This window comes from Lutjanus erythropterus, chromosome 15 (assembly GCF_056507025.1).
Source record: "Lutjanus erythropterus isolate fLutEry1 chromosome 15, fLutEry1.hap2, whole genome shotgun sequence".
NCBI classification, from domain to species: Eukaryota; Metazoa; Chordata; class Actinopteri; order Lutjaniformes; family Lutjanidae; genus Lutjanus; species Lutjanus erythropterus.
The window spans coordinates 16,684,608-16,701,156 of record NC_139331.1 but is presented as its reverse complement, the minus strand read 5'-3'; the positions used below and the strand labels follow the sequence as shown (position 1 = coordinate 16,701,156).

At 39.8% G+C, this 16,549-nt stretch overlaps 1 protein-coding gene across 1 annotated transcript in view; it reads right to left on the bottom strand.

Moving 5' to 3' along the window:
* The window catches only part of nkain2 (sodium/potassium transporting ATPase interacting 2), a 116,295-nt gene extending 107,563 nt beyond the window's left edge, over positions 1-8,732 (bottom strand). Inside the window, exon 1 of the mRNA XM_084737450.1 lies at positions 6,850-8,732. Coding sequence (XP_084593576.1) covers positions 6,850-6,903 — 54 coding nt within the window. The 5' untranslated portion in view covers positions 6,904-8,732. The remainder of the gene's footprint in view (positions 1-6,849) is intronic.
* Between the last annotated feature and the right edge of the window lie 7,817 nt (positions 8,733-16,549).

The window sequence follows — 16,549 nt, the reverse complement described above, 5'->3', positions numbered from 1 at the left end:
TTATGATTTTATATATATATATATATATATATTCAAAAAATCTCTTTAAAATATTGTCAATCTAAAATATCCAACTCTTATTTAGTAAAAAACTAATTATATTTTTACAGTCATGAGCCAATCCTTGAATCAATGTTTCCCACTGAATCTGAGAGACCTCAATTTAGAATCAGCTCTACAGCCTTTCAAATGTAGCTGAAATAAGTAGATTAATCATTGATCGATTGACAGAGAACATATCAGCAAGTAGGGATGTCCGTGTTTAGTCAACAACACGATGAAATGTCGCCACCCTCAGTAGAAATACTAGATGGTAGGGATGCACCGATTGATCGGCCAGAGACCAAACTGGCCGGTTATCAGCGTGACAGGCGCTGACTGGTGACCGGCCGATCAGCACCACATATCTGATTCTGTGCCGGTCATTATCACACGTGTTTTGCACGATGGTCAAGTCATGCGTGCAGCAGACAGACTGACCATGATATCACACCCACCACAGCGCTGATAATAGCTACACACACTCAGACACATGCTTGTATGAAGTTGGTGTCAGCTAGAGATTCCAAGAAAATGATAAAGAGAAGACAGACAGTCTACAACGAGACAGAGCAGCTGACAATGTCGCAGAACAGCCATAAACTTTGTAGCTCTTCAGGCTAATGTTATCAGCAGCAGACTGTTGTTCACAGAGGGACTGTTGAAATCTCACCTCTTATTCTGGCTGAAGAATAAATAACCTGTGTTGATGTGTCTCCTCAAACATTTTCTCATCCAGACTCGTTTAACTTCTGCATCTATTTTTCTCACGGCAAAGTTTTATTGCAGCAAACTGTTGCACTGTGTCAGTCTCTGGTTTGTTTACATCTGCTTCCACAGGAGATCATGTGGAATCTCACAAGATCGTATCACTCCTATTCATAATCTTAATATAAGAATATGATAAGGCCTGGCTGTAACCTGGAGAAAATGTAAAATAGTATTTAATTAATATTTGATCGTCAGTGCTTTATTATGAACATCCAATGTCATTTTTACAAGAAAAGTTGCAAAAATGTTTGTGAATGCTATCAATTACAGTTCTCAGAAAGACTGAAAATTGGAATCAGCCAAAATTGGCATCGGCAGGTTAGACCCCTAAAAAAAATTGGGAATCGGAATCGGCCAAGAAAATTGAAATCGATGTGACCACATTCAGCACAGACACAGACAGTAACCTGCAAGCAGAGCTGCTGCTAGCACTGCTAACATTAGCCACACTGTGTGTCAGGCTGGCAGCTAACATCAGTTCCAGGTAAACAATGTTGTTTGCCCACTGACTCTGTGATCCTTTTCAGCCTGAAAAGAAAAAGCATTTAGTGAACTGTTATGTTTTGTAGGTTAATGTACAATGTTTGTATAGCCACATTTAAAATATAATTTGGCAATTGCAGACTGTGATTAATGGCTTCAAATGGCTCTTAATTCACACGGTGTTTAGTTTTTTGGACAGTATCTTAGAGTTTTCCTACTCTTAGACAAGGTGACTAGCTAAATTAAAATTTGTGTTTAATCAACAGGGAAATTAGTCGCCAGGAACATCCCTTTCAGCAAGTACCTTTTAATTGTTAACCAGTTTTTAAGCATAAAGGTTAATATTTACCAGTTCCAGCTTCTCAGTTGTGAGGTTTTGCATCTTGTTTTTGTCTTAGTTTTTAACTGCTTATCAGACACAATAAGCAATGTGAAGATGTTACCTTGGGCTTTAGGAATGTGTAACTACTTTCTGACATATTAAATATTTAAAGAATAATTGATTAATTGAAAGAATGTTTGGCTGAGTAATCAGTAATGAAAATAATCATTATTTGCAGCCAGGACAGAAAATTACAACCAAGCATCAGCCAAACACTGGTAAATACAAATATTCCCTCAGCAGCCAAAAAAAAAAACAATAGTAATCTATTCAGTGCCTGGTAAAATTTTAAAACTCACTATTCAGTTCATTTTGCACCCTGTTAGCAGCCCTTCTTTCAACTGTGTCAATATTTCTTTTAAGAAACCAAAAGCTATTACAGAAAAAGTAGAAAACAATTCTTTTAAATCAGCCAGCACTAATGTGTTCCTTCTCAGATACTCGAAAAACTGGTGACCATAACTGTAACTAATAAGCCTAGCAGACAATCATACACTACATTTGGCCTAGTCTAACTTTGATCACAAGCAGTTGGCAGACTTTCCCCCGGTGGGACTGTTTGTACTTGACACATGGTGATGTCAGCTGTGTGAAGTAGACATATCTCCAGCCTGGATCATTGATCTCTGCTCAGCTATGGTGACATCACCTATCCTGCCAATTAACCCAGCTAATGAAGCAGGAGAAAAACTGCTGTTAAGAGTTGCATAAGACATCAGTTCCACTACATAAGACACACTGACCAGCATTGTTTTCTACTCTGTGAGGTCAACTATCAAGCGGAAGTTCGCATAGCAAAAACAATTATGTCCAGCAGGGGGTAAGCAGACAGGCAAGCAGAGGAAAAAAGGCTGTCTTTTAATTTGTGGTCAATTAGGTTGCTTTGAACTGAAAGGACTGTGGGCAGTGTGGTTTCCTGTGGCTAACTACTGCTAAAACCTATGTGAAAAATGTCTCAAAGGGATAGTTCAGACTATTTGTTATGGTTGTATGAGGTACTGACAACGATAGTCAGCGTATTACCTATACAGCATATGCCAGTCTACACGTACCAGCACGGAAGCCAACCAATATACTACTGTGGACAGGGTCAGCAGTACAACATAATTTAGCCACCCAAAGGACCAGTGTGTAGTGGCATCTAGCAGTGAGCTTGCGCAACACTCATGACTTGACCCACTGTTTGGTTTGTCAATTCTGGGCTGCTATAGAAACACGGTAGTGCAACATGGCAGCCTCCGTGGAAGAGGATCCACTCCCGCTGTAGATATAAATGGCTCATTCTAAGGTAATGAAAATACAATGATTCTTATTTTCAGATGATTATACAATAATGAAAACATGCTTATGAGTATTAAAGCCTTTTCTGACAGGAAACTGCCATTATATAAGCCAAACATTGATTTCTCCAAACCAACCAAACTCCATAGGCGAAATCTGCCTTTATCAATTAGTCAGTCTGAGCTTGTGTGATTTCAGCGAATCCAAACTATCCCTCTAAAATAAGTCACACAATAACACAAAGAAACTAAAAGATCAAGGCAACATTAGACCAGAAACTCCTGTGTTGGGCGAGGCAAAATTTTGCCTATGAAGTTTGGTTGGTCTGGAAAGCGCGATATTTGGCTTATATAATGGCAGCTTCGCAAACAGAAAAAGCAGGCTGATGGGAAAGAAAAAGCGACGAAAAAGTTTTAATGATGACTTTATAGGTGGATCTTTTTAAGTGGTTAAAAGGCGTTTCGCTGCTGGCCATGTCCACGGCATTGTTTAGCGTCTGTGCTGGTACTCTTCTTCAAACTTAAGGCTTGTTGACCAGCATCTACTGCAGTTAATACACTGGTTAGGCCAAATAATCCAAACTATCCCTGTAATAAAATATTAAAATCTTTATTCTCACATACTGAGAAGAATTAGTGTTTTTGTGAAGATTTCACCACTAGGAGATTTTTGTTTAAATGTCAGAAACTACAACAGAGCTAACTGTGCATGGACAAACTGTAACATACAGTAGTGTTAGACCTCCAGCTCAGCTAGTGGTGGTATCAGCTGGCTTAGCTATTACAACAGTTAACAGAGCAAAACATGTTGTTGACTATGGCATAGCATTAGTTCCACCGCATTACACACAATGACTATCACTGTGACAGCATCTCATTCACAAGCACACACACACACTCACAAACCCTCCCTCTTTTTCACCTACGGATATACCCAGCACCCCCATTTACAGCACAATGGCGTGTTTCTTGTATGTACAGCACATGTAGCAATCTCATTGGCATTGTGCTGTAGATATGTTAACATATGTGGTGGTTGTTCCTTTTTTGAATGAAAATATGCATAGTAATCTCTCATTTCACAGCACAATAGACCTTTTACAAGCGCGCCCTCACACAACGAGGGTCATTCACATTAATATCCTTCGGTAAATTAGGTGATTTCCATATAACATGCTCTTTGTACATAATGCACACACACACAAACACAGTCAAATGTGCGCAGACACACACAGGGCATCGTGTCTGTGACAGTGTCCTATTCAACATGACAATAGGTCCTCAGTTGGCACATGCTTACTGTACATGACTCCATGAGATGAGAATGCTACAGCACAAACACACTTGCTCATGTTTATGCATCAGGACGCATGCATACACAATATCCCATTCTGTATCACAGTACGTCTTCAGTTTCTGTACACATGTAGAGAAAAAGTCCACCTCAAGACCCTCCTCCACTGCTGCCTTTAATAAATCTATGCTGTTTAAGAAAAGCAGGATGTATTTTGTGATGGGTGGTACCCTATGCTGCTTCCTCTTAATGTACTGATTTCCTTCATTTCAGCCTCTAGAGAATCTTTCCTGAATCTATGTCTCCAACTATAGCTGCTATCCTTGCTTGTACTGTGTATGGTAACAATGCTTCTTTGGCTACATGTACTCAAGGTGAGGAGCTCAGCTACATAATAATAGTAGTCAACACATCAACCAACCACTGTTTGACAAAAGCTTTGAAAATCGAAGTCATGCACCTCACTCAGAATGTTTTGTGAAAACTTTGTATTTGATAGTTTAGTTGCACTAACCACTTTTTTTTAGAACCATTGGGGAAAATATCTGTTTTATGTGAAAGATGTCACTCATCATGACAAGATTTATCACCTAACTTTGCAGGTCCTTCCACAAGATGTTTTAGCATCTTTCAGCTCATTGTTTTGGTTTTAGAGACCACGACTTTACTGCTTTGGTTTACTCTTATCGATCTAATCAGCTTTGTTTCCAGTCACAGCTGTATGCAATGAAAGACTTCCACAACATCCACTGTAGCCTTCCTGCGCAGCACCAAACAGCAGACAGATTAAATTAGTGACTAGCTGGTGAACATAGAAGAGCACTTAGTAGATAAAGAGAGTTTACACACACTGGTCAGAGACGCTATTCCAAATTCATTCTAATGTTGCAAACAGCTCTGTAAATAGGTAATTGTTTACAAAAATGTTTGCCATATCAACTTTATGAAGCCATATTATGTCACTGATATGTTTGTTGTAGGTTTGAGCAATTGGACGACTACATCGGCTATATTTTAGGCTATTTTTGTCATTTCATCTTGCTAATTTAATGCCTCCAAAGAAAGTGTGAGAACTGCTTCTCAGCAATACCGTCTCATTAAGAAACACAGTGCACACCCACTGAGCCAAAGAACAAGTGAGAAGGAAACAGCCTGTAGAGCCAGAATATTTTCACATGTAACTTGGTGAATTAAGGAATTTTTTTCCAACCAGCCAAACAGTTTGCGATTGTTAGAACACTGGAAAGACTATCCAACATGGTTCTGATGACTTTTATTTAGTTTCTGTCTTTCAGCTTTTCATAATGGGTTAACAAGGCATTTAACAAGTCTTAGTTCAGTAATAGACAAAAACTTGAATTCAGAAGGTGTATGGTTATATTTTTCTGTTTAATTAGGTGTAAAAATTTCTAATTTTTGGCAGTTTATGAGTTTATTTTGTTTATTTATTTGATGTAGTGAATGTAAAGTAGCGAACTCACTGCTCATACACATCTCCCGGCTGAAAAGGGATGAGGGGCGGATGTTGGGCTGGCTGGTAGTAAAATTGTAACATATTGCCCAACCCTAGTTTGTAGGTCGTCTCGCTACTTTTTAGTATCTAAAACAATCAATTAATACTGCATTGAGTTTCTCCTCCTTTTGTGGGATGTCTTTATCTCTGTGCGGCTGTTGAATGTTTCAGATTTCAGAGAAATTATGGGCTAATAAAACCCATTGTACTGAAGCAGTCCTGGAAATGTCTCGACCTGACAAAACATCATCTACATTTATCCATTTTTGTTCAGGAAACAAAAAGGACTTTGCTGCATTTGTTGCTTCATCTCATTGTTGGAGTTTAAAATGGAATTTTGATGTTGAAGGATTTGCACGACTGAACTAATGAAATCGCTTGTATTCCTTCCTACTCGCACATCCCCACATGTATGCACACATACACGCCTACAGACCCATCCCTCCCTCCCTATTGTCTTGCCTGGCACCAGTTTCCATTGACACAGATGGTGACGGAAGAATGAGATACAAAGAGAGACAGACACAGAGGGAATGGCAGCAGCTAATTCCATGAGTTTATATCAAGTCTGTTCCTTCTTCCTTCCCTCAGTCCATACATTTTCCCCAATAAATCATACTGACCTGCCCCATACATCCATCCATCTGCCATCCAGCCATCCATCCCTCCTTTACCGCCAGTCTCGACTGCTTCAATTTATCACTCCCAGCCTCCGTCTACTCATCAATGTTCTATATGGACTCTTAGTAGTGTCTTAGAGCTCCTACCACCAGCCATTTATCCAGTCAGTCCATCTATTCATCAATCTGTCCCTCAGACCAGATCCCACCTTGTATCATGACCTTTTACACACCTATTAACTTTTGAAATGTGACCTTTCAGTCATTTACCTTTTTCCCTCCACCTGTCTACCCATACTCTGCTCCATGTCTGCTTGTGAAGATAAAAATGTGTCCTTTCTGATTCCCTGTCATGATTTTATATTGTAGAACACTTACAAAATTTAAAAAGAAAAACATTTTTCCCCCTGATTGATCTGCCCATTTAGCCACCCCCTTGAAGGATCAATAGCAATCTTAACACTTACCAGCTGCATGCCACAGATGAAGGCTAAGGTGCACCTGCCACTACAGCACCCCATCGTGTCCTCGTCCCTCACTCCAGTGATCCACGTGGAGAAGAAACTCTTGGGTACAACTCCCAAATCTCCAGCTGGTCCTTCAAAATCCAGAAAGCCTCCCCCCAGAGGGCCGTCTGGCTGGCTGGCAGCCCAGGTAGAGGCGCTGCCTGCTCGGCCTCACAGAGCAGATCTCAGCCTTGGTACTCGCTGGAGCTCGGGGGAATAAAAAGGCTACTATTTCATTCAAATGGCGGGGTTGCTGACAGGTAACACAGCCAGGAAATGCGGTCCCTTGGATGTCCAGCACACAGGGGGGTCAGGGATCAAAGATGGAAGGTGGGCCTTAGGGATGATGCAAGTCCACAAATTGGTCTTGATGTATCCACAGAGCTTTCCAAGCCTTTGCAACTGAGGGCAGCCAAGCAGTCTGATAGATCAGCTGGTGTGGTGCATTTTGATTGATTGGTCACAGAATTAATTAAGATTTCTGATCAAACAAACTGACTATCCAGTAGAGCCAGACAGATATATTGGTCAGTTTTCTATTATTATCCCAATACTGGCATAGCACAATTATATCAGTCTATACCGATATCAGTGTATAAGCTGTCTGGTGTTTTTACAGAACATAATGCAAATTGTTTTTACTTTTTATATTTTTTGTAATTTGATAGGCAGCATTTTACATATATTTGACCCTTTTTCTTAACGCAAAGGTGTTTTTATTTAAAGTTATTTATAATAGTGAAAACTAACAGTGAAAGTTTATTGTTTCAGTGCCATGAAGTCATTTTGGATTTAATAAAAAAAATAATAATAATATTGGTCAAAATATCATATTTTTTTATACTCCCTAATGTTGTATCGACACCCCCAAATCCAGTATCGGTCGGGCTCTAGTCTCCGGCTATGTCCACACAGGGTCCACTTGTCCAGTCATTGCCTGTACTGGACTAGAAAGTCCTCTTGACAGCCATGTCCATTGATCGCATCCTTATCACGGCTTTAATACACTGAATTAGCTCGGTACAGCAGCCACTTATGAAAGACTACAAAAGCAGGGAGATTGGTGAGATTAGATGAACGTGTTCCTCGGATTAAATGCCCCTTTGTTAAATAATCCCGAGTCAAAACTGCCAGGATTTGGCTAATTTGTTTTAGGGTGGAGAAAACAAGTGCAAGTGGTCCCTGCCTCCTCCTCCTGTCTTCTTCTCTCCTCTCAGGGGAAGTAACGGACATGCAGCGGCAACATCCTCTGAGGTTCATTCACACCAAAAAGAAAAGAAGAAGAAGCGTTTCCAAAAAAAAAAAAAAAACACGGTTATAATCCAGATTATTTGCTTTTCCCCCCCACAGAATGTGGTGTTTTATCCACTCACAAAACGGTGAGTAAAATTGTTGCTAGGACGTTGATATGTCAACAGCCACTGGAAGCTGATTTCGGCGTCTCTGTTGGCTAATAAGTCCTCCTCCTCCTCCGGTTCATCTCCCCATCAGCTCCACAACACAACCAACGGTTTGTCAGCCAGCCGTTGGTCGGTTAATTCACTGCCTCCTCCTCCGGTACAGCGGATAAATCTCTACAACGTTAACAACACAAAAAGGCAGACAGATAGGAAAGCATGTCCACGTTTCGGATGGAGAGAGGGACGGGGTGAAGATTTCAGGTCGAGGCAATTAAGTCTCCAAACGTAACGTAACGTTACAAAAGGCGATGGGAGCGGAAATAACGGCCAACTTTAGTTTGCCGTCTCGGGGTTGTCTTGAAGGAGTAAAGAGGGGGAGACAATGGGAACCGGGATGGACCAACGGACCGAAAGAGACAGCCGAGAGGAGCGTCTCTCGCCTGCCATCTGTCAAGTCAAACACCACGCAACAACACGGCTGTTCCGGTCCTGGCTTTCAAAATAAAAGCATGCGTATACTATTAGCCTGGGAATAGTGCAAAATCAAACGATGCTTTTCCAATGGAGAAAACTTGATGGCTGCCCTATATATAAGAAAATAAGTTGGCCTCTATGTACCTGTATATAGATAATAGGACCCTGTCAGTTTTTTTTTTATTACAGAGGTCATAGTAGCTGTATTTAAGTCAGTCAAGTCATAATAAAATAATATAAACCAGGATTAAAACTGAAAAATCACACAATCAAACAAAAAGGTTACAATGCAATCTCTCTCAAAGCTATTAAAATCTCTTTCTTGGCACGGCATGGTCATGTTGGAGCTTTTTGTGACTTTTGAGAATACATGTGTTCCTTTCCAAAAAGCACATCAAATCAGCTCTTTTTTTGCCCCTGACCATCAGACAGGCTGACTCTGTAACTGGAAAGCCTGACATAATCTACATAATGTAGCCTTTTCTTTTCTTTTCTTTTTTTTTTTTTTTTGTAGCTTCAATATGTTGGCCTAGAACTCATGTGCTGCATTTACTTCACCACCTTCTCTTTGCTTCAGCTGACCTCAGGGGTCTGCAGGGGTTCCCAAGATCTGTTTCTGGGACACATGTTGGATTCTGTCCAATCAACTTCATTAGGTTAATGGTATGTTCAGACTACATCAGACTACAAGTCAATTTCAGTGGAAGCCAGTGGCATGAAGCCAGAAGATGACATCTGACATTTGTCGCTGTGTGTTGGGTGTTGAGCTGGCCTCAACTTTTCACTGCACTCAGCAACAATATGCCCAGCTACATTTGGCTGTTTTGTAGCTGTATCACTGGTCAAGTGAACATAGGGTAAGTCTAATTAGGTCTGGGCAGGCGCTCATTGTACTCGAGTATGTCTCTAATGTTTCACCCTACCCAGGGATTCAAGGTAATATTTATGGGGATCTATTGGCAGACAGGTTCTCTTATACACTTGGAAGGGGTGGGTGAAGTAAGGTGTTTGTAATCTGCAAGATCACCACTAGATCATGCAAAATCCAATGGTTCTTTCAGGCTCCTCCTGTTCTGATCAAATCATCTTACTTTTTTGTTGTGATGTTCAGGAAAAACCTTCTTAACTGTCACTACTTGTAAACCGATGGCAAATCGTGCTGCTGCCATGGTGTTCTCTATTTCTATTTCTTCAGGTCGACCCTATTTTTGGATGAGGTCATGTGGTCCCTGAGGATTGGGTTTCTTTTTGGAAAATAAACTTGTGCACATCAGACTGAAGTTAGCTTTTCTGATTGAGTACTGAAAATCTACATTACATTACATTACATTACTGAAATATAACTCAGTTAGAAGTACTGGTGTTAGAAATAGACTTAAGTAAAAGTGTTTTTTCAAAAACTACTCAGAATATTAATTAATTTTTAACAGTTGATGTTGTATGACTTATCAAAAGCAGCCATTCAATCAAAGGAGTTTATTCTTCTCCAGCTTTTCTGCTCAGTGGTCATACTCACCTCTGCAGACTAGGGTCGCATATTTTGTAATAATAATGTCAATAATGTCAAATGACGTGCAATTACTATCATTTATACACTACTGAATAGATTTTTAATTGGTGAAATTCTTAATGGCAGTTAAATGATCAATGATTGATCATTGACATGCTTACTCCATCCCTACTGCTCAGATTGCCTTATTGGCCACAGAAATGGAGTTGAAAGGTTTGGATATTAATTCAAATTATACTCAGTGCTCAATTATGAATTTAAAAGTGACTAAGTAGACTACAGAGTGTAATCCATACTTACGTACAAATAAAAATACAGACTTGAAAATCTATGCATATAAGTGCAAGTAACCCCTAAAAACTACTTAACTTAAGTAATTTGAGTATCTGTGACTAATTAGTTAAAACCGACTCTCCGGAGTGTTTTTATGCTGTTATTTTGAAGGCTGGAGGATGTCCCCTCTGTCCCCGCTGTGGCTGCCTCTGGCTGGCTTGATGAGGCTGATGTTCCGCTCGGCAGGGGAGCGGCGGGGCTCTTTTCACTCACAGAGACACACAAACACAGACAGAGAGAGATGTAGCTTTGGTCGGCATGCAGCTGCTCAAGAACATGGCCTTCAATCATTATTCTGAATGAGACTCTCTGTCTCAGTGGGGAGTCCTGTCTGAGTTGTCAAGATAATCATTTTATCCTCATTTCTCATTCACTTAATTGAAAGCTGAAGGGTTTCCCAATAACCTGCTATTAAGGCTGAATATTTAAAAAAAAAAAAATAAATAAGGGACAGTATTTAAAAAATCATGTAACATATTAAAATTGCTCCCAACTATTCATCAATGATTGGAAAAAGACTTGGGGTAACACTTCAGAGGGCGATTGCCTCATTTATGAGTGACACTTAATTTAGCTCAGTGTGTTGTTCCCACAGTGGCTGGAGTTCAGTGAAGGCATCACGGCTGCAGCCACATTATGCAACACAAAAAGCTCCTGAAAAACAAGCAATTAAAGGTGGGGGAATCTGTGCGTGTGTGTCTTTGTGTGTGTTATGGGGTCACTTGTGCCACGCCTATAAAATGGCCAGCCAGTTTAAACAGACACAGAGGTGGAGAGGCTATCACTGCTTTAGCTATACAACATAATGGCCTGCTTTCCCCTCGCCATCAATCTCTGTCACAGCCTGCCCCTCCCGCACACACCCAGGACAACAACACACACGTTCAGACTCACGCAAACAAATGCATGTACACATTCGAGCCACACACACGGTGCGACAGGAGTTTAATTATGCCACTAATCTTGAGTGACAGTGGCATGTATAATGGCTGATTCCCCAGGGCCACGTGTCAAAGCATCCACCCATTCATGCATTCATCCCATCTTCTATTTATCATCTTACCTACTTAGTCATCCATCCATCGCCCCATCCACCCAGACTCAACTCAACTTCTCCCTTTCTGTCTTCAGCATCCCTCCATCATCTTCTGCTCCTTTCTGTCGGCCTCCTTTTTTTTTTGCATTTTCTGCAGCCTTTGAATAGTCGCTGTGAAATTCAGCCTCCCTAATTTTCTCTTTGTCATACATCATCCGCTCTTTCGTAAAGGTTACTGAACAGGCCGATTGGGCCAGTGCCCGGGGGTCTTTGACCAGTGGGACCTCGGCTGTGGTTCACCTGAGGGTGAGGCCCCAGGTGGTCAGAGGTTTGTTAGCACACGAGTGAATGATATGAGCAGATATAAAAGTGAATAGTGCCCACTCTGCAGTCTAGAAATGACACCGCTCTGAACTCTGGTAGTGACAAATGGCCAGTGTATCTGTACTGTACTGGCTAAAAAAAAGTATTTTGTGACTATGGAACTCAGATAGTGTGCCTTCATTTGAGATGCAGCAGAGAGAGCTGGGTGAGATCCATTTGGAGAAGCTAAAATTGAAGGAAGGAAGAGAGCGTTTGATGAGGCACCGGGACCAGTATTGCAACATTTAAGGGGTTTTAAGCGTAATTGCTTTGCGGTGCTATTAATGGGCACTACCATCATCACACATGAATGCAACTGGACTTATTAAATTCATGAAAATCTCTACTTTTCAGTCATACCTAATTTATGACATCCCAACACTGCTGAGGGAGACCAATATACAGAAATATTCAGATAGAACAGGCAGAAAATACACATTCATGCTGCATGCAAAAAATATTTCCATTCATATATCTAGAGGTAAGAGGCCAAGGGACCCCTTTAAAACTGTCCATGTCAGTTTTTCCTCCCTAAATTTTGCATTATTTACTCCTGAACTACCACAAAGCTAGCATGTCATACTAAGTGGACCAGTGGATGCCTTTTGGTGTCTAGCTTCACATTATACCAGCATCTTCTACATTTAAAACTAAGCCTGCAATAGACTCTGTAAGACTGAAATATACTTTTCCTCCTCCCTCTCATGGTTTATATTTTTGCCTTCTAACCTGAGTCTTGCTTTTTATCCGTCTCACCCATTGATATGTCAACAATCTGCCAAATAATTATAATTGTATGCTCTTTTATGCTGTTATAATATTGTTATTGAAAGAAAAATGGGATAATGAGATTGTTTTTTTTGTACGGTATGATGGGAAATTAATAAGCAACCATTTTTGGCCTTTTTTGTTAGGGAATAATAGCAAAAAAAATCACTGGTTACAGACTGTCAAATGTGAATATTTTCTGTTTTTCTTAGATTTTTATAATACCTTTGTGTTTTGGACTGATGGTTAGACAGATCGCTGCATCTAAAGAAGTCATGTAGATGTGTTTTTAAGGGCTGCAACTAATGATTATATTCATTATTGATTAGTCTGTGATCATTGTCTTGATTAATCCATTAGCTGTTTGGTCCATAACATGTCAGAAAATGGTGAGATGTCCATCAGTGTTTCCCAAGATGACATCCTCAAATGTTTTGTTTTGTTCAAAGATATTCAGTTTACTGTCATAGCAGAATAAAGAAACCAGAAAATATTTACAGTTGAGAAGCTGAAATCTCAAAAAATAAGACTCAAAGCATAATTGACTATAAAAATAGTTGGCAATTAATTTAATAGTTAAATAGTTACTAATAACTAATCGATAAATCTTCTGATCATCACAACCCCACATTTTTCACTATTATCTGAACTTTTATTGACCAAATAATCAAGAGAAACAATATTATCAAAGTTTGTTATGACCATTAATCAGGAAAGTTTCACTTTTTTAAAATATATTTCCAACTTTTACGTATTTATTGTTAACAAAAGTACTTAACCACAATATTAGGAGTATGCTAGATTCAATTCACTACACTTAAGTTCGTGACAAATGAATGTTTGAATTCTTCTGATTTATTAAGATACTTATATTAATGGATTAGAAATGCTGTGGTAGGTGCATCAATGCACAAACCAATAAATAGTAAAAAAAAATAAATAAGGAGCTGTTCTGGAGCGTTCAGTCGTATCACATGGTCTTTCAAACAGATGGAGTTGTCCAGTTGTTGTGGAAATGTGGAAAACAAAAACATCTGAGACTTAAAAGACATCTCAGCCATGTCAGCTTAAAAGTAACGAAAGGGGAATACACCTGGAATGATGCAGTTGTTGTGTGCTCTGACCTCATTTGAAAAAGTATCGGCCTGCTGCTTTGCCAGCATATGCTGCTCTCCTGTCATGTCCATAAAGCTTATTTGAATCTGATTTTGACCGAGACAGAATGTGACAGATAGAGAGAGGGAGAGATAGGCTAGACCTCCTTCCAGATAGTGAGATAGTACGTGTTTATTACTTTATCTGTCGGGACCAGATGTCACCAGATGCCTGCCGCTGCCAGCCTATCTCAGCCCACACACACACATACGCACACACACACACACACACACACACACACACAAGAAAAACACACAGACCCTCTGCCACTCTGACATGCTATACCTCCTACACCTTGTCCTATCTGAAAACAATCTCACTGCAGACCCAGGTAGTTGAAAATAGCCCAGGCTATATGTATGTGGAATATCAGTTACAGTGATTGAACCTCTGAAAACCCATATCTACTGTTTACAACACGTACAATTGAGGATGGAGAGAATTTATATACGATTTGACAGAGACAGAGAGGAAAAGTGAGGGAAAGCAAGAGACAGAGAGACGGAGGGGCGAGCAAAAACGACAGAGAGAAAAGAGGGCTTCGGAGGGAAAGTGAGACTACATAAGAGGAAATTACGCTGAGGAGAAACAGGTAACCTCCCTGTTAAGGGTTTTGCTTTAAAAAATAGAAGAAAAATGCAGATCATGGTAACAAAAAGAGCTGTTTGAACATTCATAAAATCTCCTTCATGTTCATGACAAGTATCATGAGATGGCTATGACAGTGTCATGACAGTCTTATTCACACCCCTTCAAATGTAACCAATTTGTTTACCATTGCATAAATTTATAATTTTGATAAGGGTCACCTGGGGTCAACATGACGCTGGTGGTAAAAGGAAGGATGAGCAACATCTTGGCGAAGATCTCTGAATCTCTTGATGTGCTTGTGCAGCCAGAGAGCAGCCTTTATCTGCTGGTTCAGATCCAAGTTGGCTCATAAAGACACTCAGTTTTCAGAATCACAGTCTTTTTTCTATACACACATTTTCTGACCACGTATGACCTTGCAGGGATCGAAGACAATTGGACACTCGCTAAAGATTCACTTCACTTTCTCTATTCACAGCTAACAGTGAATGAGATGGGAAGTTTTTCAATGTCATCCAAATAAAACCTCTCAATGTCTACAAAACATACTTTCATTTCTGTACTTATGCATCTATAAAAATGAATTAATTAATTTTGAAGCATGCTTAACCTGTTAGTTCAAAGTCAGTACACACCTATATTAATTGGAGGTTACCAACAGCTTTTCAACAGTTACCGTGACCACAAAACAAAAGCTCTCCTTGAAACAGAAAATTGTTATTTCTAAGGCCATCTATCTATTTATCTATCCATCCATCCAGCTGGTCTGCAGTGAGCAGAACAAAATATAACACAGAAGAATGGCTTTGCATGCATGAAACAATGGTGAAGATAACTAACAATCAGAGTTGAGGATATTATAAGAATATCTAGTCTCACTGTATCTAGTCTCATCGCCTTCTGATCATCTGGGGATTTCTAAATGCAGTGTAGTTGATTTAGGGCCTCTAAGATACGCCCTAAAATAGGCCCCTTCTATTTTTTCAAGGACACGTCTTAACAAAAACTCAGTATTAAGCACACCATTGCTGCGTGTCACTGCCCCAGTGTGAAAGGTTACCTGAACGGGTCTGGTTCGGTTCTACAACACAGGTTCTTTTTAAACTCTCTAAAAGTTTCCACCCTGTTTTAGAAACAAAAGCTGGAAGATTCTTTTGTGTTTGGCAGGTAGCATACTGCCTTTCACAGATTTTAACTAAAAATTATCCTAATGAGAACTGTGATACTGGTACATTTGTGGGCAGGAAAACTAAAACAATGAGCTGAAAAAAAGAGCTTTTGGAGCTGGGGGGGGGACTGCAGAGTTGGATCATGATTTTCTGCGGGTAGAGCAACCACTTTCACACTAAATACAGTAATTTGAACCATTGTTATTATAGAGATATGATATATAGCTGCTTTAAGTAAAAATGCAAAAGTAGCTCTTTTATAGACCTTTTTAACGAAAGGACCATTGATCCTGGCTATGGCCTCTACAACACACCAACCAGTCTCTCTCCAGATTCACTAATGCTCCCCAGGGTGTAAAACCTTCTTCTTCATAAGAAAGAGATTTCCTTATGTGAGAAGGGTTCAGAGCATTTAAGTGAAAAATCCTGCTGACTGGCTGATTGCAGCATAACTGTAGGCTACTCTGTAACTCCTGCCTTTTCATAAGCAGCACAATATTTGAGTGGAAACCATATTAGCTGGAGTGCTAATTTTAGAACATTCTCAAAAAGTATATTGGCTTCTCAATTACAGTCACAAGACTGTTTGCCTCTGGGTTTCCTTTCCTGATAAATTTACATTTCATGACTTGCACCCATGAACAAAACTAAGTTGTCATAATGAAATCACAGAAAAATATATATTAAAACAGCTGAAAGGCCTTCTAGAGCCAGTGTTTGCAGTGTTTGATTTATACGTTCTGAACCACTGAATATATATTGCATATACATATACAGTGTGTGTGTGTGTGTGTGTATGTGTGTGTGTGTGAGAGAGAGAGAGAGAGAGTGAGAGAGTGAGTGTATGTGTGTGTGTAAACTA